The sequence below is a fragment of the Vipera berus genome, assembly GCF_964194415.1.
Source record: "Vipera berus genome assembly, chromosome: 3".
Taxonomy (NCBI): domain Eukaryota; kingdom Metazoa; phylum Chordata; class Lepidosauria; order Squamata; family Viperidae; genus Vipera; species Vipera berus.
The window spans coordinates 59,889,941-59,915,902 of NC_138204.1; the positions used below are offsets into that span (position 1 = coordinate 59,889,941).

Here is a 25,962-nt window from a genome sequence, read left to right on the forward strand (position 1 = left end):
TCATCTACAAAACTGCTCCCAAACAGCAAATGCCTTATTCAGAAAAAAATAGATTTCAGGTGGAGCAATCCCTTTTGATGCAGCTGGGCTCACATATCTTGCTAAATTGAAAACCTAAAAAAAACATGTTATAACTTAGTGCAATAAATGAACCCAGCTACTATGGTTCATAAGATATGGCTTTTGGCTTATGCAATGGGTAAAGCCAACCAAATTTGGTTTAGTCAACAAACTATGTTTTAAAACGCATGGCTAAGCATGGCATGGGAAGTTGCTGGGTTACCTTTAAATAGAGGGATGTCACTCCCCTCCAAATCTGTTTCACAGGGTTGCTTTCGTGGGGATAAAATAAAAGAGGTTCTTTTGTAAGCTATCTTGAGCTTTTAGATGAAAGATACCATATAAATCTAATAATAAACAATAAGTGAATTTATGCTTCACTGGAACCTTGATGGGGATTTTTTTTTTACTCCTGTGACTTATCATGCATGCATTCCTTAAGACACCTAGGAAGTACACAACTGGAAGTTTTAGTGCAGCTCTTGAATTACCTATATGTAATTTTAAAGCCCCCCCAAAATGTATTAAGTCCCTGTTCTCCAAAAAATGTAGGAATACAGATGCCTTGGGGGTATTCAAATAGAGTTGCAGGTCATTGTTGCGTAGATGAGATTTCTGCTTTGGTGGTTTCTTTGTTCTATTCTGGATCAATTTGTCTTGTTCCAAAAGTATGTTCTTATCCACCACCATCCCAAATGTCTCCCTAATTTACTTTCCTGTCTGTGCAACATAAAAAATAATCTGCCTATGCAGATTAATTGTGGATGGCTTAATCACTAGGAACCTGGAAAACAATAAGCTAAAGGATCCCCGTGTTATTTCTGCACAACTGCTCTTTCCAGCATTCTTTCATCCAAAGGCAGGGCTTTTTTTCTCATAGAACGCTCAGAACGGAGTTCCGGCACCTTTTTTGGATGGAACCTTGTAGGGTAGGCAAGGCGGGTTGTATGACATGTGTGTGTTCCGGCACCTTTTTCTTTTACAAAAAAAGCACTGTCCAAAGGAAACCCTGTTTAGAAGTAAGAAGGATGATAGGATGTTTCTTACCAGTGGTTCTAATTCCCTTTGATCAACCAAACTGAATTCATTGATGAAGTAGTAAAAGTGTTTGTAGCAAGTGTTGACATGAGCTTCAGCACCGATATTGATGATGCTGTCAAAGTGATGGATATAAACATGGACGAAAACCCTGAAGAGGCGTGTGAGGATCTTTGTGCAGACCTGCTGAAAATTCTTGGGGAAAGGTACACCTGCAAAACAGGAAAAAAAAGTCTCCTAGCACCTCAAAATCAAACAAATGTGGCCAAGGAGAAAGCTTTGGTGAATGACTAGTTGTGTCATTCTATTTGCACCTCCTTCACGCAGTCCAAGTGCTAAAGTTTTAGTATCATCAGTGACAAAGTGAATGCCTTGAGAAAAGTCTGCTTCTATTGTAGCAATTGTTTGCATTATCAGAATCAATCTGTTCCACATGCACTTTGACATCATAAACCTTACTATGGTCACACTGCAGCCTCATGCGGATCAATAGTGGTTATGGTCTCATGCGGAAGGATTTGGCCCACCTACACTTAGTGTTACCTGGAGATCGCAGGGGTTGGAGCTTATACTTCAAGTATCATCTTGTCTATGTCTTTCACTGTGATTGTAAAGTTTATGAATGACAGGCGTTAAAAATCATTAGAGTGATTCATCGAGCACTAGAGAACTATTTCGAAGATAGTGTGTGGGGGTGGATGTTTTCACAGCACAGAGTAAATTTTTATACCTGCAGAGTAGGCTAGAATATATCATTAGCATTTTATGGGGTTTGATGATACAATTAATCAGTGAAATAGTTAAACACATTCTTTCAAAATAGAGCAATGAAGCATAAAGTTGCCCACCGGATGACAGTACAGTTAGAACTTTCTCTGTCTCTTTATTGACATCTAGTGCCGTTCTGAATGTTTACTGGTAGTTTTTGACTTACAGCAGTTCATTTAGTGACCATTCAAAGATACAACAGCACTGAAAAAGTGATTTATGACCATTTTTCACACGTACGACTGTTGCAGCATCTGCATTGTTAACAGAATCAAAATTCAGACACTTACCAATTGACTCATATTTATCACGGTTACCGTGTCCCAGGGATCATGTGATCACCTTTTGCAATCTTCTGACAAGCAAAGTCAATGGGGAAGCCAGATTCATTTAACAACTGTGTTACTAATTTAACAATTCTAACAATTCACTTAATAACTGTGGCAAGAAAGGTCATAAAATAGGGCAAAATTCACTTAACAAAGTCTTGCTTAGCAACAGAAATATTGGGCTCAATTGTAGTTGTAAGTTGAGGACTGTTTATACAATTTTAATCTGATAATTCTGTTTCTGAATACATCAACACGCAACATGTCAACTGCCCTGTCAGTTGACATGCCCTCTTAAATGAAGACTATAAATACAGTTGAGAGCCGGTTTGGTATAGTAGTGAAGGCATTAGGCTAGAAATTGGAAGACCATGAGTTCTAGTCCTGCCTCTTTGTATTATCAGAATACATCTAATTTAGGAAGAAAGTGGAGTCAGAAGTGCTACAAGTGGTAGCAATCCTGTCACTGGAGATTCCAGCAATACAGAGCCAATGATCTTATTGACTTTAACAGAACCAGCAAGTCCGTAGAACCCGTCACCCGTATCACTGACAATCTCTTAGATTCAGAAGCCCAGTCACTTAGTTCTGGCAGAGGCATTTAATGAAGATCTAGGACCAGAAGGCTTAACTTTGCAGATGTGGGAAGCTAGACGAGTGCTAACAGAACAACAGACTCTGCAGCTACTATTTGAGGAGGGGGAGGTTCAGCTTACTTACCATATTGTAATAAATAAATAAATATTGTCCCTCCAGAGACTGTTGAAAACAACTTATCAGAAATTCAGCTCTTCCCTGTGAATATCCTACAGTGTTTTTGTTCTTAGATTTATTTTGACCTCATTTATTGCTTCTCCAATGGATTGGTTATCTAATTGGTAGCTTACTGGTCTCAACATCTGTGTGATCATAAGTACAATCTATCCACAAAGGTCCTGCAAAAACACTTTACAAGAGCTGTTTTATCCAGCTAACTGTGGTAAAGCCCAGGTTTCCTTATCTCTGGCCTGTGGTAAATTTAAAGCTTGCTAACTTGCTTCCTGGCAGCCAGCTGTACAACAGAACCCATGAGACTCAGTTGTGTAACATGTAAGAAATTCTCAAGTGCTACTAACCCAATTTTCTAGTTTTCATGACATGCAGCTGTAAGTTAACTATATACAAATTTTGTTTGCACCACAACTTAAGCAAAAATATGTTGGCTAGTTTGGGACTCAGTATGTCCAGTGAATCCAATCAAGAAGGATTTTAAGACTACAAATAGCTTGGAAAGGCAAATTCTAGATTTTTCTGGTTTAGGAGAATAGTGCCAAAAATAGCTTTTTCCCTTGAGAATACAAGTTTAAAACACTGTTTTGTAAAAATGAAATGTAGCATAGCTAGAAAGTTAAAGTACTAAAATGGCATGGGAGAGTTGTAAAGCACTTGTTTTGAAACATTGTTTGCAGAAACAACTTTCAGCCATGTGTAATCTTGGAAAAAGTCAAAACTATGTAGCCTTCCAGCAAATTTTAGCACACATAAAAAGCCTATATAGACGCTGCTCTGTACTGACTTGGTTATAAAATTGTCGGCTGTGCAGCTATTACATATTTCTGAAGACTTTTTTTCATCTTATCTCCACTCCTTAGTTTGTAATTGAGAAATATCCTTTTTTTAAGCACAAATGCAAACTAGCTACATAAACCATTGCTTATAAGTTCTACTTAGCTTTTAGTATCCCTAATTTACATTTACAATAATTTATGCTATCTGCTTGTATTGACAGGATGTCAGATTGTAAAGTAACCAATGAAGCAGAGCCAAAGTGGCCATGGCATCTATACGATGCCCAATTCAAAAGTTAACTGTATGCAGTGTCAAATTGACATGCTGTGTTTTGGAGAGAGTTCTTTAAGATTTTGGCAGCATAATTCATAATGAGTGTTCAGAGTTTTAATTAAAAGCAAGCATGGGGATGGATTCTTTAGGATATCAATATAGGAGAAACAATCTTTTCTCCTCTGCCCTTTCATAACAGCTGCCAGAACCTTAAAAGGAAAACTCCCATTATTTTTGCTGTATAGCTAATTGAGGCTTGGCTTTTTGGTGTCAAGGCAACTGAAGAAAAAAGATCAGTGAAAATCATTGCCTCTTACACGTTACTCTTGTGGAAAGTCACACACACACACAAACACACACACCGAGAAGAAAATATTAAAAGGGCAGAATATTATATTTCCTCAAAGGATCTTAAAGAGGCAGAAAAGCATGCCCAGTTTTTCTTAATAGCCCCAAGTCTCCCTCCCCCAAACAGAAAACAGCTCTGTAGAAATGCAGATGTGGTAATCCATTCAGGAAGGTTGGAGGCCTCCAGCTAGAAGCTTAGGAAGACAAAGACACCTAAAATCTACATACCCCACCCAAACTCTAAGACAGGACATAACAGGATTAACCCACAGATGCCAGAGGGGCACACTCAGACTCAGTTCAAAGTACATGACACAAGAAATGCAAAGCCTCAAACAGAAACAGGAAACCACCTCAAGAGCCCCAGAGGGTATAAAAACCTACTCCCTACATGTGCTCTCTCTCTCTTTTTCCAGAGCCATCTTTCTGTCTGGCTCTCCTCTTCAATAAACTACAACCTTCTTTCTAAAGCAGTCATCGTGTTGTTTATTCCCAGCTTGGACTGAACCCTGATGAAGACTTTTCCTTCAACACTCTTTAATGAAAACCTTCTGCTCCTCTTTTTAAAACCCTAATGTGGTGATTAAAGATATTTCTAGTACAGCTTTCTCCCTAACTACTCTCACAACTAAAATATGAAACAAAGTGGGGAAAGCATGCAGCTTCTGAAATTTTTTCCCACCTGTTTACCAGCCACTGATCATAAAATGCATCTGCATTCTGAACAAAGAAGTACAGTAATGTCTTTGTATTAGATGCACACACTGGGAAGAGGTTGTATGTGAGAGAGTGTGGCTGCACGTGCTCTGCTTGACTCTAGGTCATGTGACTAAGAGGAATGGAGAGTAGAGTGGAACAGTCACAAACACTGCTGAACTGCCTCTCCTAAGAGGGATGTATTGGGGATTTTTTTTTCTCTATAGCCCCAAGGCAGATGTGGACTATTTTCAGACACAGTCTTTCACTTGCTGGCTTATCCTGCCATACCAAACTCACCTCATGTTGTTCAACCAGCCTGTCTTCCGCAGAACACCTGTGTAAGCTGAGAAGATATTTGCAGATCCCTCACAACCTGGTTATAAACTCTTTTAATTCCTGCCCCTCAAGATGGCATTGTAGGGCACTGCATGCCAAAACAACCAGACACAGGAATAGTTTTTTTCCTCTCAGGCCATCACTCTGCTGAACACCTAATTCTCAACAGTGTATTTACCCATGCAGTAAGGCTGTAGTATTATTTATCCTTATTATTATCTTCTTTACTCACCCCTCTTATTGGTATTATTATGATGATTATGATTATTGTGTTGCTGTATGTACACTGAGAGCTTCTGCACCAGAGACAAATTCCTTGTGTATCTAATCACACTTGGCCAAATGAATACTTTATTCAATTCAGTTTTGGAAAATTATCCTGATGGATGAATAGAGTTCTAAGCTCCTTTACATAATTTATTGAAGTTAGAATACTAAAAAAACATAGAGCAACACTTTGTAAGCTGAAAAATATTAAGTTAATAATAATATCCTGCTGAGTTCTGATTTTTCCCCCCCAACTGCAACTGAATAACCATGCATGGCTAGTCAAGTGTATTAAAGGAAAAATTATTTTTATCTATTATTTTTCCTACTGCTTTATACATGGAAATATGAAAAGCAATTTTGCTCTAAGCAGTAAAAGCAAAAAACTAAGCTTTCATTAGGACATTCACAAGCAAGAATAGTATACTCTGATTGCCCGAAGAGAGATCACAACCTTCTCCCAATCAGGAAGCATGGTAGAAATCTGATAAAATAGTTTCATGTAACACTATAATATCTAAGGTCAGCTTAGACCATGGGTGTCAAACTCACTGTGACACATGACATGTTGTGACATATCACAACTTTTTTTTTGAATTGCTGGAGCTGGGTGGGCGCTGCCTCTGTATGATGCAAGCCGGCTGGCAGTTTGACACCTCTGGCTTAGACAAACACAAATCTTCTAATATATTGCAATTGAAACTAGGAAAAGCATATTAAACTTTTGAACTGTCTCAGGCTATTTGCCCAGGAAAGATTACTGAACAAACATTGCATAGTAGTAGTATCCAGTCTCAATTTGGATACCATCTATTTTCATGTGTTTGTTAAGGTGCTTTTCTGAGCAGCTTTCACTGAGAAAAAATATAAAGAAAAATTTTATTCTACTTTCCTCCAAGCTTTGTATGGTACCATGTTGACTGAAAAAGTGAAAAACTGGAAAAGTTTAAAAGCTGTGGCCTAGCCCTCATCCCAGTCCAGTAATTCTCCAATGTTACAGAGTTTGCAATGCATTCTAAACAGAAGTGTTTCTAGCTAACTAGCTAGCAGTTGCTCAAGTGTGTAGCAATTTAACCAAGCACACACTGCTGCGAAGGCAATGGCAAACAAAACATAATTGATGGTGTTATCTCTGGATCCTAGGAAATTGCAATGTCAATTCACTGGCATCCAATTAAAGTTTTACTGAAGTTCAATACCATATTGCTGACATTAGTCATTTCCCTACTAGTGACTTTAGAGTCATCCTGCTATTGCTGTTTCAAAATAACAGTAATGAGGAATGCTTATATTACTTCAAGAATGACTGGATGATACTATGAAGACACTTTTGTCATCGATGTAAAAATGGTCATTATTTCCCAGTTTCTAGCTGTGAATTTCTTGGATGACAGACTAAGCCTAATAATGGCAATTCTCTCCCCTCCCAGTGCTTGTTTTTAATGTGTTTCTTCATCTTTAAAAACCAAGAGTGGCAATTTGATCTGAAGAATAAACGTATAATGAGGGAAAGTATGCCAAATCCTCCCTGAGGCTCTTTTTTCTCCTGAGGCTCTTTTTCCACAGCTAATTTCACTTGCAATATTAAAAGTGAATTGCAGTTCACATATAGTATTCTTGACCTCTGAGACTACAAGCAGGATATTTTTATTAAGATTTTGTTTTGTTTTGTTCTTCAGTAAGAGTCATGAGCTTTTGGTTCTTACAATCATCTTTGGAATGTGGAAATAGATTGCCACAATTTCTCTCCAGCTTCGCAAAGTGGCAGAATGTTCATAGAGAATAATGCATATCAGAAAAAGGCAAGCTACATTATTGTATTCAGTACTTCCTGAAACAATACTAAAAAAGGTAATTTGTGAGTCTACTTTTATGACCAAGGAATACAAATGCATCAACATTCAATTCTTGCTATCGGGAGCCTGGGTCAACCATTTTGAAGTGAGTTGAATGTCATATAACATTTTTGGTTCATTTACAAATAGTTTGTTTTTAATTTAAAGCCTAAGAATATCTGCAAAGATTATCTGTGAACAAATATTATAATTGGATGAGTAGAGACATATAAATGGTACTCAGTGTTATCCTGAAAGAGAAAATGTTGTCTGACTACAATCCTATGAGTATAGAGGGCAGAACTGTAGAATGTCTAAATCAGGGGTCTTCAAACTTGGCCCTTTTATGACTTATGGACTTCAACTCCCAGAATTCCTCAGCCAGGCATGCTGGCTGAGGAATTCTGGGAGTTGAAGTCCACAAGTCATAAAAGGGCCAAGTTTGGAGACCCCTAGTCTAAATCCTGATCACCACCTTGCCCGGTATCCAAGAGCATTGATGGAGGAATGGAAGAAGGAACTAAATGCCTGTTAGGACATCATAATACAAACTCTGCGCCTTACATATTTATATACAACACCGTGTGTCACAAGTAGGAAGCGGGAAAGTTTGCATTAGGAATCACAATGCACATTTTGTCATTTTGATGCTATCATGGTAAGGAATGGGTAAGTTCAAAGTGCTGCTTATTCTAGTATGGTATTGATTGATATATTAATGCATTATAAATGAGAAACAATAAGCACAGGTATATTACATAAGAGAATCTTAGACAATTCATCTTTCCAAGATAACATTTCTCTGATGCAGTCAAGTAAAACCTGTTAGATTTTTTTTGTTGTTTCAGCTATTTTATTGTTAAATCTGGGAAGAAAAATTCATTTGGAACAATTGTATTTTGTCATGGATTTTTAAAGTATTATTATTATTATTTGCCTTTTCCCATAAATCAGCCTCAATCTGCGCTTTAAACCAAAGTATGATGAGAAAGGCACAAAAACAGCTGCAAAGTTGCAAAGTATTAATTTTTGAAAGGAGATGGGAAGGGGAAAAGATAGAAATGACACAAGTAAGCATTTATGGAGCTGACCAGCTGTGAAAATGAGAAGAAACATGCTGTGTCAAAATGGCAATCTTTCACAATAGAAGAAAAATTCAATACTCATCTTTTACACTCTCCTTTTGTATTTGTGAAAGTATTGTTTGCATTTTTTTTAAAAAAAAAGCAGAACTGGCTGTCTGCAGTTAGTGCCAACCTGCTGCATTAACAGTAATATTAAAGATGCACTGTAGCAATGATTCAGCTCATTAAAGGAGAGATTTTTTCCCCAAGCTTGACTGGAAGCCTAGAAAAAAAGATGCAGCTGCCTTAATAATCATCAGAGAGCTGCTGCCCTTGTGTTAGTCATCTCATTAAAATAAGTCCTAAGGTCTCGAATGCATTGAAGTGGTTCATTAGAGGTTAAGCGGGGTCTTCAAACTTGGCCCTTTTATGACTTGTGAACTTCAACTCCCAGAATTGAAGTCTGGCTGAGGAATTCTGGGAGTTGAAGTCCACAAGACATAAAAGGGCCAAGTTTGAAGACCCTGGGTTAAGCCAATAATTTCACAGAATAATTCCTGGGAGAGGAGTGGCTAATTATCTGTATTTTAAAAAAATGAATCTTGCCTTTTTTCTGAGTAGCAGTGAAGCAATCCAGTGGACACAGAGACTGGCTACAGTCTTCTCCATCTAGTGCAGGGGTAGGCAACTTTGGCTCTTTTATGACTCGTGGACTTCAACTCCCAGAATTCCTGAGTCAGCATGGCTGACTCAGGAATTCTGGGAGTTGAAGTCCACGAATCATAAAAGAGCCAAGGTTGCCTACCCCTGATCTAATGCAATCTTCCCCTTTTTCTGACTGGATTTAAAAACTGACATGGTATAAGGGGGGAATTGCATGTCTCTCTCCTGTTTGGTCAGTTGCCTCTTATCTTCAAAGGTGGTCATTGTCGCTGCCTTCAAGGGGGTTAGGAGAGGGATCCTTCTCTGAGGAGGAAAAGGATAGAGACTGAACCTGCTTCTCTCCCTTCCTATAATGCAGGGGTGTCAAGCTCAATTTCATTGAGGGCCGCATCAGCATTGCGGTTGCCCTCAGGGAGCCGGGTGGGTATGGCCAGGGTGGGCGTGGCCTACTGGGTAGGCGTGGCTAGAGTGCGTATGGCCTACTGGGTGGGCATGGCCAGCTCTACATCGTTCGCATCAAGGGTGCCTATGGGGGCCTGGGCATGAGTGGGACATATCTGAGGGTCTCTGGCAGGAGGAGGGTCTCTGGGCCAGGGCCAAGGCAGTGGGGGCCGTTCCCTCACTGTTTCCAGGATGGCTTCGCGGGCCACATGAAACCACATTGCGGGCCACATCCAGTCCCTGGGCCTTGTGTTTGACATGTCTGCTGTAATGTCCCGTCCTATAAAGTTTTTTCTAGTCAGGGGCAACAAAAAAGAGATTTCTGTCTCTTCCTGTTTCTCCTGGGATGATGGTGGAGTAAAGGCAGCTGAAAACTCACGGTTTTCTCTGAGGGACTGATCGGTTACTAGGCCTTTGGGAGAAGATATTACTTGTCAGTTAGTTTAGTGTTTCAAATACCTTCATTTTTTTAGTGAAGGATAGTAGATTAAGGCACCTGGCAGCATTACCAACATCCAAATTCTGTGGTACTTAGGCCATCCAGCTCCCTCAAGGAAGAGTAGCAAATCTTCTGACAGTTATGAGAAGCATGAGGCTTGTGTTATTGTGTCCTCCTGTTGGGAGTGGGGACAGTGCACATTGCTGGAAATCAAAATCTGTTCTAAAGATCCTCCAAGGTATCCCCTGACAGAGAGTTGCTGGCCATTTTAACAAGGAAGCTAAATAGGAAGAAAACGAAATACTAAAAGGTGAAGATCTGTGACTGAGTTAGTCAGTTTTGGCATTGTTGCCAGCTCTATGTTACAAGGAGAAAGAGTTTGAAAGAATAAACTTTGACTTGCGAGTCCGGTGTGATGTGCAATTAGCTCACATGGTGTAACAAGATGGTGGGTTTGTTGTCACTGTGAGTTGGGGGGGGCATGAAGGGAGGCTCAGCCAATCTCAATGTATACATGGTTGTACTTTGACAATAAAGGTTCATTCATTCATTCAACTTTCCAGGGAGCCATCAAAACTTACTTACCTATTCTAGTAGGAAAGATGTCTTCATTATTAATTAGTGTCTCAATCCAGTCCATCAGCATGCACATGTAATGAGGTGCTGAAAGCTTGGTAGGTCTCTTGAATCGATAATCATCCTGCCATCGGTATTCATACTTCAGACCACCAGACATAATGGGGCAGCTCTTCTCGGTGCAGAATTCAGATATGGTCCCATAAATGAGGTTTATCCTGTTGAAGAAGTCCACGAGATGCACTGCAATCCAGTCATTGATGTTCTCCCCTGGGGGCAACTGGACCACAGTCTTTAAGTCTAGTCCTGATTTGAGAGAAGCCTGGGCTTTTTTGTACAACTCAAACCGCTGGGTGCCTGGTTCAAATTTTTTACGGGGACGAAATGTTTTGTCTTTGTTAAAAACTTGCTTAAGGCATAGAGCCATTCTGATTTAGGATTAGCCAGGGTGGCAATTATCTTTTTCAAAGGAAAAATTTTCAAGTAGAAAAGCATAAAAATATTTTCTGAAAAATAAATAATAGGCAGTTTTTCCCCCAATCTTTTTTTCAAAGTCCTCCTTATTTGCTTAACTGTCCAGCAGAGCTTAACATCAGCAGCATTTAAAGTGAAGTGTAGTATCCATGCATATATTTAACTGGAAGCTGAACTTTTTTCTTACATCTCTCCTGGTTCTCATCAATCTGGAGAAAATGGTAGGCAGCACTGGTCTAACCTGAAATGAAACCCCCAGAAAATAACTAAGAAAGAAGGATTCAGTATACTAACAAGCAATGGACATGTAAGAAAGTAAAAGAACCCCACTGTATTAGACTACAAGGCCGTCTTATCAGGCACTTTGTTGCCAGGGTGGCCAAGAAAATGCCTGGAGAAGCACATCTGTAGGAATAGCCACCAGAAAACCCCTGATTGAGATGCAAGAAAAAAAATATCACAGAAGAAAGCTGTTGTGTAGTGGGTTCTCGACCGCATGGCCAGACGACAGACAAAGGGTTCAGCATGGCAGCTTTTTATTGGTGGAAGTACTGAACTGAGCAATAGGGGTTACCTGTACCCCTTGGCCAGGTACACTCGTGGCCAATCCCTTTATCCCGAGTGCTAGTCAGCCAATCCAATCACAGTACAGCGCCACCTGATGGTGTCAGTGAGCCGCTGCTTGTGTTTCATTCATCCCCTTACATAACAAAAGCAGTGGCAAAAAAAGTCCATGTTGTTCCCTGGAAAACAACCTGGATGTATTTCACTCACCAGGAGCCTGACCTTAGTGAGGAGACTGACCTTATTCTTCTGTTCGTATTTCCCAGAAACGTAAGAAGCCTACAGCTTCTGTGACTGGAACTTCATAGGTAAAATGTGTTGTGTGAAGAATGTGGTTTTGCAGGGTTGCTTTGTTTCAGTGAAACCCACTTTTTCAAACACCTCTACAAAACCACTTCTGGCAAGGTAATTTGCCAGACTGAGGCTGATGAAGATAAAGAGCAAAGTGCTCCAATGGAACATCTGGCTGGTTCCCATTGCTTTATTTCTGTGGAAATGTGAGCTCTGCAAGCGTGGCACCAAGAAGCACTTTGATAAAGCCCCAATTTAAAAAGAAAGCACTTCTCCTGGCTCCTTTTAGCTATTTTTCAAGAGTCCCCAGAATTGCTCATGGAAACCAAAGAGCCTTTCCCCACCTCCCCACCCACAATAGCAAAGCAATTTGTTCACTGCACCTCATCAGTACTCTAAAGATGAGGACAAAATGAAAACAGAAACGTCTTGTCTCTGTTTAGCATTGCACAGAAGCTGTTTCAAAACAGAAGGTCAGATCAAAGTGGTACTCAAGGCATTTCTAAAAATAAGTCTACATTTCTGGTGGGAAATAGAGAGGTTTCCTCAACAGCTGTAGTGCCTTTAACCCAAGAAGAAAACATTTTTGTTGCTTTGTCACTGGTTTCGCCATTCCCGTGATGTCTCCTGGGAATGCAGATGTTTGGCAGTTCACGTACTTTTGAGACTCAATTCACATTTATAAGCCCCTTGGGCTTCTAGATGTAATTCAACAATGTCCCTATGGAGAAGAACAGTATGTTTTGAACTGTCTTGAGGCCGAAGTGCCAAATACTGCTCTTTCCCAAATTCCATTTTTTGAAGGAACAGGGACTTGAAAGAGGAAGATGCGATACATTTAGAACAGGAAAGCTACGTCCAAATCGTGAGAGCACTGCATAACATCTATGAACTTCACTTTTCAGCTTTTTGGTTAAGATCAAGTGCGGCATTTACTTCAATCACTACTACATATCAGTCTACAGAAGATGCCATCTCACTAGTACATTTATGCTTTTCCCCTTTACAAAATGAACCTTCTAGTCTCAGTTTCTATACTGTACAATCTTGGCTAATCCAGAAAGCTAAGCAAGGTTGGCTCTGGTTAGTCCATATGAGAAGACGATAATGACCAACCACTTCCATGTTAGGTAGCTCATGAGTGTCCACCAAATTGCTTCCTTCGTAATATAGAATAGAAGATGGGTCAGCTGGTCTCATGCTTTCCTTCTTTATACTGCAGCTGTTATATACATAAAAGGTTAAAAAATAAATAACCAAAGTCTATTATCCATGCTAATTATCTACCATATTTTCCGGCATATAAGATGACTGGGCGTATAAGACGACCCCCCCAACTTTTGAGATGATTTTCATGGGTTAAAAAGTTGTCTTATACGCCGGAAAAAACGGTATAATATTGTTTTCAGTTGCACTGGAAAATTATGGCCCTCTAGATATATAGATATTGACACTGTGGATTGTTGTTATTAAGTTCCCTGGTTTTTTACCTGTTGCCCTTTTATTAATCTCTCTCCCTCTCCATCAGTCTCTCTCTCTGATTTTGCCTGTCTTTTGTCCCATTAACTGTCTTTGAATTTTGCTGACTTTTGATAAATAAACATCAAGCTACATTTTTGATAGATTTACTTAGAGGCGTGTGTGCTTGCTCTGAACTGGAAAGGATACAGGAATTGTGGGGGATGGTGGTGGGGCAAACCTAACTGGAAATTATCCATGGGTGTATCCATGAAAATCACTAGGAGTCACATTCAGCTTGAAAGAGACTTCCCTTTTTATAGATAAAACCAATTTGCCTCCCAGTTGTTAGTTATTGTTATGCCATTCTTCCTCCCAGGAAGCCTGGTAGCTACAATGGGATTCTTTTCTCCTACATATATTTATTTGGGTTGAAGTCTTGAAAGTGTTATATCCTTTGAAATCACACTAGGAAAGATCTGGCCCTGAGTGATTAGCAAGAACTGCTGCTAACACAAGTTGCTGAGACAAAGTGAAGTGAATCGCTGAAATGGAAAGCAATCTTCTCTAACCGGTCAAAGGGCAGATGATACTAGCATTAGCATTTGACAAAATTGAGAATTAAGGCTGAGAACAATTATACCATTTTATCATAGTAAAATTAAAAATTTGCTATATAATAAATGTATAAAAATTATACATATATATATGTTTTAAATGCTTAACAAACATTATATATATATATATATATATATATATATATATATATATATATATATATATATATATATATATATATATATATGTATATGTATATGTATATGTATATGTATGTATGTATGTGTGTGTATGTATATATATATATATATATGATATATATATGATATATATATGATATATATATGATATATATATGATATATATATATATATATATATATATATAATATATACACACACACACATATATATATATATATATTAAAGGTAAAGGTTCCCCCGCACATGTGTGCTAGTTGTTTCCAACTCTAGGGGCCAGTGCTCATCTCCATTTCAAAGCCGAAGAGCCAGCGCTTGTCCAAGGATGTCTCTCCGTGGTCATGTGGCCGGCATGACTAGACGCCAAAGGCGCACGAAACGCTGTTACCTTCCCATCGTAGTGGTCCCTATTTTTCTACTTGCATTTTTACGTGCTTTCGAACTGCTAGGCTGGCAGAAGCTGGGACGAGTAACAGGCGCTCACTCTGTTAAACGGATTCGGGATTTGACCCGCCAACCTGCCAATCTTCTGATCGACAAGCTCGGCATCCTAACCCACTGAGCCACCGCGTCCCGCATATATATATATATGTGTGTGTGTGTTTATTAATATTACTGTAATTTTTCTGATTGCTGTAAGTTGCCCAGAGTTACTGAGTGTCAGATGGCATACAACTTACAACCTTGACTTACGACCACAAGTGACCCCCAAATTTCTGTTGCTAAGCAAGACAGTTGGTGACCATTTTATGTCCTTTCTTGCCTCAGTTGCTAAGTGAATCACTGCAGTTGATACGTTAGTAACCCAGTTGTTAAGTGAATCTGGCTTTCCCCCATTGACTTTGCTTGTCAGAAAGTCACAAAAGGTGATCACGTGATCCTGGGACACTGCAACTGTCATAAATATGAGTCAGTTGCCAGGAGTCTGAATTTTGATCACGTACTTTGGGGATGCTGCAACAATCATAAGTGGAAAAGCTCATAAGTTCCTTTTTTCAGTGATGTTATAACTTTGAACGTCACTAAACAAATAGTCATAAATTGAGGACTATGTGTAGCTTCAGGAGTTGGCAAATTAGACAGACAGAGAATTATCCAACTCCTGAATGCATATTGCAATTCAGTTTACCACATCATACAGCATTTATATTACATTGCTGCTTCTCACTAAATTTGGTTACCAACAAGAGGAAGCAAGCGCGAGGAAGTGGTAGTTTTCAGACATTGCTGAATCTGACATTTCTTCCTGTTAGAGCAAAGTTTTATTATTTGGTTATTTCCTGTGTATTATTATGCTCTTTATTTAAATAACTTTCGGGGTGATGATGTTTCTGAACATGTAGGCTACAAGCTGTGTATAAAGCTAGTAGGAAACACTTCCACTTAGGACTATATCAAGCAGCTTATTTTTAGAACATCTCAACAATTAATCCCTGAAAGGATCTTCAACGCAGATGCAAATAATGTAAGTTTTATAAGCACCCAATAAATAAGCATTTCAATGAAAACACTGTAATGAAATAATTAAAATGAATCAGAGATAAAGAGGAAAACACCTACTGACAGAAATTATCAGAACATCAAAATCATGGGCACACTCAGTGGTGTCCATGGAAACATCACCATTGGCAATTCTGCTGGTGGCAAGTTGCTTTATGTTATATCACAGGTTCTTCGCGCAGGAAAGAAGACGAGGCAAGTGAGTTCAGGAAAACTCACGGTTTATTGCTTGCAGAATCTGAACTGAGAATTGGGCTGCAACTAGCAGCAATTTATAGCCTAGCCCCTAGGTGGCAGCCAATAGGTTTAATAAAGCAACCATTGCCGCCTAGGGACAGCCAATAACAGCACTGGAGACCTGGAGTCTGGGCTGCTGGAGTCTGGGCTACTGTCAAAGCCACAGTTCGAATTGGGGTCTCCTCCACTTTCTGCAATGGTGTCAGCTGTTTATTTATTTTAAAAATAACTATTCACAAGCAAGCAGCCCAACCGACATGACATTTACCATCCTAAATGCATGCCAATTGCCAAGTGCCCAAATTCTGAGCATGTGGCCATGGGGATGCTATGACAAGTGCCCTAGGTCAGTCTTTCCGGTGCCATGGTAACTTTCAGTGGTTGCTAAATGAAAAGTTGTAGGTGAAAGACCACCTGTATACATTTATATAATTCTGAAAACTCTAGAAGGCGGGGAGGGGTTGTCAAATCATTACTTTGGAGTCTGGATCCTTGTGGACTGAGACTCAGGTTCTTGAAAAAAATTTAAAAAAAACAATATGGTTTTAATTGTGTCCTTTAAAAAAACCCTCTGTAGCCCTCCAAAAGTTGCCACCCATTTCGATGTGAGTGAAGGTGAGTGATCCATATTCACTGTTCTTTTCTTTCTGATTTTTGAGGAGCACAGAGCAGCTGCAAGCTACACACTTGAAGACATGCAAAATTCTGCAGAGCTGTGAGAAGAATGAAGGAGGCTGTTTCTTCCCTGGAATGTGCATATGTAAGTGGGATCAGCATGGATTTGCATTACCCAGGCTTGTAGTGCAGCAGTGACCTAGATGTTGTTTGTGCTCAAACCCCCTAGCTAAAATAGGAGCCATCTCCCTGACTCCACAATAGATTGAGAACACAAAGGCTCTGATTCATTTCCTTTCCATACTATTTATCCCTATGGTAGTTTCTTGGTATGACAAATATCTGCTTCCTTGACTATGCTATTAATTCATATTTTCAACTGATTACATAAATTAAATTCCAGAATTTATAAGAAGTAAAAAGTGTGGTGTTTACATATTTTATTTCAGCTGCTGCAATCATCTGATTCTGAGTGACACAAAATCCCCCAAATTTGTAATTTGGGATTAAGCATAGTCCTTTGAGTAATTACTGACAAATAATACTGATGATTTTCAAGATTACGTTTATAAGTACAGTTACGACTATAGGGTCTTTCCTTGTTTGCACCTAACCATTGTGTAAACATGCTTTGGCAATATCTCTTTTTTCTGCTATGTTTCCATTGTGTTACCTTCATCTCACTGCCATCCTAAAAGTGATAGAGGCTTAAGTCATTAGCTTACGCTATTGCCTCAGCTAATAAGCATAAGCATGTTAGACCATTTTTTTTACTGTTGATTTATATGGATGGCCCCACCATCCATCACTGAAGTAATAGAAATCATCTCCTCATCCATGTTATTTTGGCATGATAACATGTTTGGATGACTCTAGGCCAGGGGTAGGCAACCAGCATGGCTGGCTCAGGAATTCTGGGAGTTGAAGTCCATGAGTCATAAAAGAGCCAAGGTTGCCTACCCCTGCTCTAGGGGATGCTGGATGTTGCCAGTAAGGAAATTAGTATTTTTTTCTATCCCTTTCCCTCTATAGCATAGGTGTCAAACTCAATTGCATCTCGTGATGTATCGTGACATTTTTTTGCTTTGAGTAGCTGGGGTGGGCGTGGCCTGCGTGTGATGCATCCGGCCCACGGGCCGCCAGTTTGACACCCCTTCTCTATAGCTTCAAAACGTGTAAAATTTGTTAAGCTTTCTCATTTATTTCTTGGAAGGCAGTCAGGTGACTACAATAACTTGAAAACAAACAAAAGAGCAGGCCTGGGATGGGTAATAAATTTCATGTGCTGCCATTGTGCTGCTATTCTCAGTTCCAGATGGGTAAAAAACAGTTCAACTCAGAAATGGCAAATGTCTATCCTTACAATGGCAATTTCCCTCTTCTAACAGCCACCTTGTAGATAATTGTCTTTCTTAAAAAAAAGATAAGAGTCTCTGGAAACCACCTGCTTTTCTCCTTCCTCTGGCTGGTTTTGCACTAACAGATATATACTTCATATACAAGAAATCTGGCATTACTCTAGATGCATACAAGGCAACTCTCTAGGTCCAAATTCAGAATGATTTCCTTGATTGTGTGGCCTGGATATTTGAAGGCCTATGGAGACATCTTAGCTGCTTTTTGGCTAGAAATTTTCCCCTGCCTTCTAAAGGCCATGAGAAAGTCACTTTGGGGGATCTGCTGGAGAGAGAAAGCTTCTAGCGTTACTAATCAAAAACATCTTATAGCTGTTCTCTTTTTTCTAGCAAAGTTTTACAGCTGTATGTATAAGCATTAGACACACATTGAAGACTTAGGAGTAGACCTCAGCACTCTGTAGATTTTCCTCCTCAACTGAATTTATAGTCAGACACAAAATGTATCTTAAGGAAGTGTTTGTATACTGTGGAATGGAATCTGTGAGGAAAATGAAAGCTGCCAGTTTCACAAAACTTCTCTTTATTTTCACTCAGCATTTCTGTACTCCAGACCAAGATGGCCAACCTGACAACAGCCTAATGGCAATCGGTGTAAGGCAGGAAGTAGCAGCTGGACTTTTGTGTAGCTTAATTGTGTTTTTTGTTGTGCAATATGAATGACCCTTCCTGTTGTGGTCCCGGTTTAGGTTATTGGTGGAGATACCGAAGTTACCCTGAAGCCTACATAGCCTTAGTTATAAACATTAAACAAATGCATCTCATCCACTCACCCCAAACCTCCCCCAGAAGCCAAAGTCAGACACCATTCACAATTTGCCATTGAAATGTAATTTGAATGTGGCAGATGTGAAGCTAATGTATTAATAGATATTTCATTTATTTAGGTTGTGGAATTGTTAGGTTGTTTCAGCCCCACCTGTGCTATTGTTCTGGACCTATCTAATTTCATAAATGCTCAAAAGCTATGGACATCCATGGACCAAGATAGGCTGTGCAAGATATAATTATACATCTCTATAAATTCATAGAATTTGGCAAAATCCAAATTCTTTATAAATTAGAGTAGAGTGACCCACCCAGAGAAAAAGATTCAAACAAATGGGGGGGGGAGTTTTGCTTATATTCACATCTTCCTTTTTAAAAGTTGGGGGGGAAGTTCAGCAACTATATCTTCTACTTTATATATGCCAAAGGATCAGAGCTCAATTGCCACTAATAATCCCTCCTTATTGAATATAATGTTCATATGTGACTCATACCTATGACAGTTGTAGTGTCCTGAAGTTATGTGATCATCTTTTGCAACCTTCTGACCAACAAAGTCAACAGGGATTCACTTAACTGTGATACTAACTTAACAATTGTAATGATTCACTTAACAACTGTGGCAAGAAAGGTCATGAAAAGGGGCAGAACTCACTTAACTAATTTCTCACTCAGCAACAAAAATTTTGGGCTCAATGTAGCCATATGTTGAGGACTACCAGTAAGGGCATATCAAATGTTAACTGTATCACTTGACTGCTTAATGCTTGAAGACCTCATAAGATATGTTCCTGCTCTGATGCCAATAAAACAAGAATCTCATGGCTAGAGGTATCATATTATTACAAGTTGTCCTCACTTAATGACCAGCCACTCAACAACTATTCAAAGTTACAACAGACTTCAAAAAAGCTACTTATGACCCGGCCTCACAATTACGACTGCCACACCACAACCCCATGGTCACGTGATTGCATTTAGGGTGTTTGGCCACCAGCTTGTATTTATGACTGGTTGCAGCATTCCATAGCCATGTAAATGCAATTTGCAATGGTTTTTGCTGTTTTCCAGCAGAAAATGGCAAAAAACACCCATTGGATATGCTGGATTCGCTTAATGACCACGACATTTGCTTAAGGACCACATAATTTGTTTACGTAAAAACAATCAAAATTCAGTCAGGTCACATAGTAACCTGCTTAACAACCATGGCTTCTGGACTTAATTGTGGTCATAAGACAAGGACTATCTGTACTTCATTTGTGAATCTCTGTTCACTGAGTGTTTCTCACTTATATAACATAGTACCATGATTAATCAGGACTGAAGTGATCCATCCAGTATAAGGGCCAGTATGAGGGCCAATTGAAAGTCTCTTCCTCATTTCAGCTCTGAAATCATTGGACAAGACAACAAGGTTCCCTCATGCAAGTGGTGGCCCTTGCCCTCATGCATGAATCTCGTGTGAGCGGTGGCTGTCTTGAACATGAGGGAAGCTGCGCATGCTCACATGCATCTGCCTACCACTCACAAGAACTATCTTCTTCCCCTCCCCGTCCCACTGGGCCACCAAGCCAGAAAGGTTGGAGATCGCTGAAGTAGAAGATAATACTCAAAAGATTAATCTCAAATAATTCCCCAGCTTCCAATACTTAATAATTTCAGATCAATAATTAAACCCTCCAGAGAGATATAAAGGCTGTCAATTATTATTCTACTATTAAATATGTTAAGAGCTGGGATAGAATTTGGTTTAGGTACAACAATGTTTGTCATAGAGCCAGTTTGGTGTAGCGGTCAAAGCATCAGGTCACTAGGAGGCCATGATTTCTAATCCTGCCTTAAGCACAAAGTCAGGTGACTTTGGGCCAGTCACTGTTTCTCAGTCCTAAGAAGGAGGCATTGGCAAACCACTTCCAAAAAACTTGTCAAGAAAACTGTAGGGACTAGTCTAGGCAGTCACCAGAAGTAAACACAGACTCAAAAAAAGCATAGGTTTATTAGGTACGGGCTACAAAAATCCTGCCAACCTTTAACTTTTTGCTGCCAACTGGTTGCAATCTGAAGTTTTGCAGCCCACACCTGGAAACCTGTCATAATGCTGAAACAAATCTTTTGTCTGTTGATTGTATCCATGTACAGATCTTTCTTCTGAAAGTGCTTGCTAAGCTGTTACCCTTTTGAACATGCTGCAGTTTGAATACAGAATTTGCTTTCGTGCATTTGCTTTCCAGAGATCACTTATTCAGCTCTAAACACACTGGAAAATTCCAGTTCTAAGAAAATGGCTTCAGAGAAGAGGTCATTAGCTTCTCTGTGTATGAGGGAGAAGTAGAGAAGGAAAGAGAGAGAAAGAGAAAAAAGTTGGAGAAGAAAGAAAGACAATTAAATTTGTCTGGCAGGAAATGAATTCTGATAAATATAAGCCAAAAGAGAATTAAACACTAAAGGCAAAAAATCCAGTTGTTTTTGCTAGTACAAACCACTTTGAAAGCCTAGCCAATCAGGAACCTAAGGAGTCTTTCTGTATTGCACAAGCCAACACAAGCCTAAAGCAATATTGAAATACAAGTTTAATTCTGTACTGTCTGACTCTCCAAACTTAGTCATACTTGGAGAACAACTCATGATTTCAATAGCTTAATTTTAAATACATTTGGCATCTAAATCTACATCTTTTTTGAAGGTTTTTCCTAGCTCTTCTCACTGGACCATTGCTGGAATAAGCGTATTGCCATTGATGGAATAGAATCTCTACCCTATTGATTCCAGGCTGCAAAATTATATATATAATTATATATAAAATTATATATACAGTATAACCTGGGCAGGTTTGAATCTCAGATAAAGGGTATGACTAACTGATGAGAACAAAGTAAGTTCGAAATGGCCATATCAGCCTCCATAATTCTTTATTAGCAATTTGAATAATTTACACAAATAATGAACTGTCATAAGTTGTGACTATAGCCTGCGGATAGCCTTGGTCTAGGCTGAAACAGGAAAGAAGATTTAACTAGCAAGGTATTCAAAAGACTTGACAAATACTTAACACAATATATATAATATATATATATAAACTTATATATAAGTTTACCTTAAAAAGATGAGTAGTATTGACTGATAATTTTGTTTGCCTTTTGTTTTTGTTTTTCACAAAATAAGATTTATGGTAAAGAAGTTTGACACATATTTTAAACTGAGTTAATAGCTCTGTATATTTTTTAAAAAATCTTACATTTGTAACTATTATCATTGTATTCTGTGCTTATTTATTGTTGAAATGCTTGGTACAGAAGATTGAGAGTACGTAATCTTTTGTTACAGGTTTTGTTACTGGGTAGAGGACAAGTTATATAATCTAACAATACCAAAGCAATGATTAAAGTTGATGTGTAGTAATATCTCCCTGGATATCTCTGGTGGTAGAGACATTATTTGCAGTTATGTCAGCACACAGACAGTCTTGTTGCACAAACAATCAAGGAGGGCTTGTTCAGTTAGCCTATCAACATTGCACAATGAGACCAGCTGATAAGGCCCTACAACTTATCTACTGGATGAATGTGTTCCACTTTACACCTACTTTGGTTCTGTAATGCCTGACCCAAGCATTTGTGACCTTAGCAGACTGAACAGACTGCTTTTAAATGTGACAAAAGACAGTGTGGGTCTGTTATGCTTTTTGAAAGTGAAAAAATTAGGACGGTTGTGGCATTAACTCACTGTCCCTCAAGATCCTCGCACTCAGCATGAATATAACTGTTTAGAAGTCTCTGATCATTCATTTGAGTCTGGAATCTTGCATACTTAAACAGCATAGCCCTCGTGCTTCTACCCGGGAGATCTTTTCATGTGGAAAATGTATGAAGGTGCTACCGTAGATTTGAACTAATCATTCTCTGGAGCAGATATTATCCAGATGTACCTGGAGAGGAACGTTTCAGACCAAATTCTTATTAGGAGTAAAAATGATATAATCTAATTAGTTTAATTTTTTTATTAAATGTCTAAAAGGCATGAAGAAGATTGTGCTACATATTTCATAACAATGTGTAACAAGTTTGTGGACGCCTTTCATAGATAATAAAAGATGTACAGTCTGACATGCTGTACCACATTAGGATGTTTGCAGAGAAGAAGGAATCGAGTAGTAACAAACTTTCTGTGCTGAACAAGTACTGTGGAAATGACTAACAGTATCTAATATGTTCATCATAGATGTTCCCATGTGATGTGAAATGACCCTGAAGGAGCAGTTCTTTGGACATACTGCTCCTTCCCACAGTTATGATCCCATGATTCAGAAGCATAAATTTCTTAGTCCAAAGCTGGTGTTAAATAAATACATATTCATTTTATAGGACTTGGGTAGGACTTAATTTTAAACAAGGTAGCACAAAAGCAGACATAGAGGGGGGGAAAATGATCTCTAGGTCTAGGACAGGGGTAGGCAGCCTTGGCTTTTTTATGACTCATGGACTTCAACTCCCAGAATTCCTGAGCCAGCATGGCTCAGCATGGAAACCTCTCTCTTTCCCCTCAGCTTGGCTGGCTCAGGAATTCTGGGAGTTGAAGTCCACGAGTCATAAAAGACCAAGGTTGCCTACCCCTGCTCTAGGAGAAAAAGACCCATATTTGTCTATTGATTAAGGTCTATTAATCCATTGTTCATGTGATATAACTCCAAAGTAAGTTGTTTCAGAAAGTCAGACTATGCAGTCTGTTTTAGATGAACAGTTAGATTAAACATAATCAAGTGTACACTGATTTGGAAATCAGTTGAACTTTAAGCACCTATAACTTTGTAGCTCACATAATTTTCTCAATCACCCTCCTTCAGCTAAGCATCCCCATTATTACATATTAAAGAGTCTGCCCTTTAGAAAATTATGGCATGAAATCACTGTCAGCTTAAATATACTCAATCTTAGTTCTAATAGCCTTCTGAATGAAGGAACTGTTATTCAGTAACCCTATTACCCCAAATCAATTTTCCCTTCAAAATCCTGTGCCAGTTTACACTTATCTTGTAGTTATTAGTAATAGCAATAGCACTTATTTTATTTTTTAATTTTAATTCCATTTATATCCCGCCCTTCTCTGAAGACTCAGGGCGGCTTACAAGCTTAGCAGTAGCCTTCATTCTATGTATATGCCTGCTTATTAGGGCTTTCACACACACCCCAAGCTTTCACACACACACTTAGACATATACCGCTTCATAGTGCTTTACAGCACTGTCTAAGCAGTTTACAGAGTTAGCATATTTCCCCCAACAATCTGGGTCCTCATTTTATCGAACTTGGAAGGATGGAAGGCTGAGTCAACCTTGAGCCACTCGGAATCGAACTCCTGGAGTGAGCAGTGAATTAGCCTGCAATACTAACCACTGTGCCACCACAACTCTTGTGCAGATGACTGCACTTCTTCCAGTCCAAGTACAAACTGAACATCTGCCCTGGGAAGCCCTGTAAGCTGTTGCGGCTGCCGGCAAGCAGACGGTGGGAAGGCTGGCAGACGCAAAGTCAGACATCCCCCCAAAATAAGCCCTAATGGGTCTTTTGGTCCAAAAAAATATATAAGACCCGGTCTTATTTTCGGGGAAACGTGGTGTGCATGTAATTGTCGTTGAGCTACCATGAACATCTCACTCTGCCAGTGATGACTGACATATTTGTGGATCATATTCTATGTTGTATGTCTTTGGAAATGGGTAGCTTTGGAGGGGGAGGAATGATGGCTTCTCCTGAAGCATCCAAATGACAACTAATGGTATCCATAGACACATTTCACTTAATTGGACTGATTTCGCCAGCTGTAATGATTACCCAGTTATGGTGGAAAATGTTGGGGGGGGGAGCAGAGGCATAGAATGCCCTCCCCTCTGTAGGGAATACAAATTCTTTTGCAATATAGTCTCTGCATACATGTTCAGAAGAAAATCCCCTTATAGCAGTAGAGTTTACTTCCAAATAAGCAGAGTTTCCAGTGTGGTACTAAAAACTGGTAGCAGACAAGAGATTCTACTTCTATTCCAACTTTTCTTCCTTCACGGAATTTCTCCAGAAAGGGAAATATTGAAAGAAGGGGAGGAGAAAGACGAGATGATCAAAATGAAAGAATGCACTGACTGTCTTGGACCACTGTTAAAGATAATTGTTTATTGGAAACACTCTAAAGCTTTAGCTGGCAGATTCTATAACAGTGTGCCCAAGTGCTTTCCCAGGGAACTGTAAACGGCACGTTCCTTTACACAACTAGAAACACACATGGCATTATTCTAATTAAGCTATTCTCTGTATCAAACACACAGATGCTCATTTTCAGCTTGCTCACTTCTATAATGATTCAGTCTGTTTGGAAGCTTGTAGCTCTTTTGCCAAGTGGCAACCAAGAAGCACCTAAGTGATCTGAAAAACAGCCGATATTTTGTGCTCTACTCAAAATTGCTAATCTGACCATAGGGGACTATTAGGACTTGGGCATCCCAAAGATTTGGAAAGATTTTAGTACAATCCAGTCACTTCTCTAGAGTTTTCTTCTAACCCAAGGTAGAACTTGTCCAGATCCATAGCAGTTAGCTTATAGAGTACTAAGAGTGGAAAAGATCAGAAATTTAGCCTGGTGTATATTTTAAGGTGGACTTCAAAACTGCAAGTGTGCCACAGCTATGCTGCAAACAACATCAATTCAAAAGAAAGATCCACAGTAGGAGTTAACTTGTCCTCCTTTGATAAAAGTTCTTTGTAAAACCAACTCTTTACAGAAAACACTTACCCAAAACTCCACAGACGATCCAAAGATAAATATGTCCTCCTTCTGTATGTTATGCCAAAAATGTCCAAAAGAAATTCCTGAAATTCTTTAAAACTACAGATGTGTTCAGAGCTCGGACATTTAGTATTTTCATTTACAAAATCCTTGCTGAGCTTTTCATTAAATACACTCTGCTTTCTTTTTTTGGCCTCCCCCTAGGTGATGTCATATCCTGATTGTGTCTAGAGGGCTACAGCTGTCCTTGCTGCAACACATCAGTTCTTTCACCCTCCCCCAGCTACGCCTCTTACACTCTTGTGCAAAACCCCCAGCGCTTGGGAAGATCCCTGGGAAGTGTTCTCTCCCTCTCCCTCTCTCTGCCTTACACACACACACACACACACACACACACAACACCCAGTCTCTGCTTTTGTTTCAT

At 39.2% G+C, this 25,962-nt stretch overlaps 1 protein-coding gene across 1 annotated transcript; it reads right to left on the bottom strand.

Annotated features, from left to right (window-relative positions):
- Window positions 1–25,669, bottom strand: MOB3C (MOB kinase activator 3C; the record flags this gene model as incomplete). Its single annotated transcript, XM_081325476.1, has 4 exons — window positions 25,545–25,669; window positions 10,694–11,399; window positions 1,108–1,310; window positions 1–114 (listed from the first exon to the last, which is right to left on the bottom strand). The coding sequence occupies exons 2-4, from the start codon at window positions 11,109–11,111 to the stop codon at window positions 1–3; spliced, it is 735 nt and encodes a 244-aa protein (XP_081181602.1). The 5' UTR covers window positions 11,112–11,399; window positions 25,545–25,669.
- Window positions 25,670–25,962: the final 293 nt, after the last annotated feature.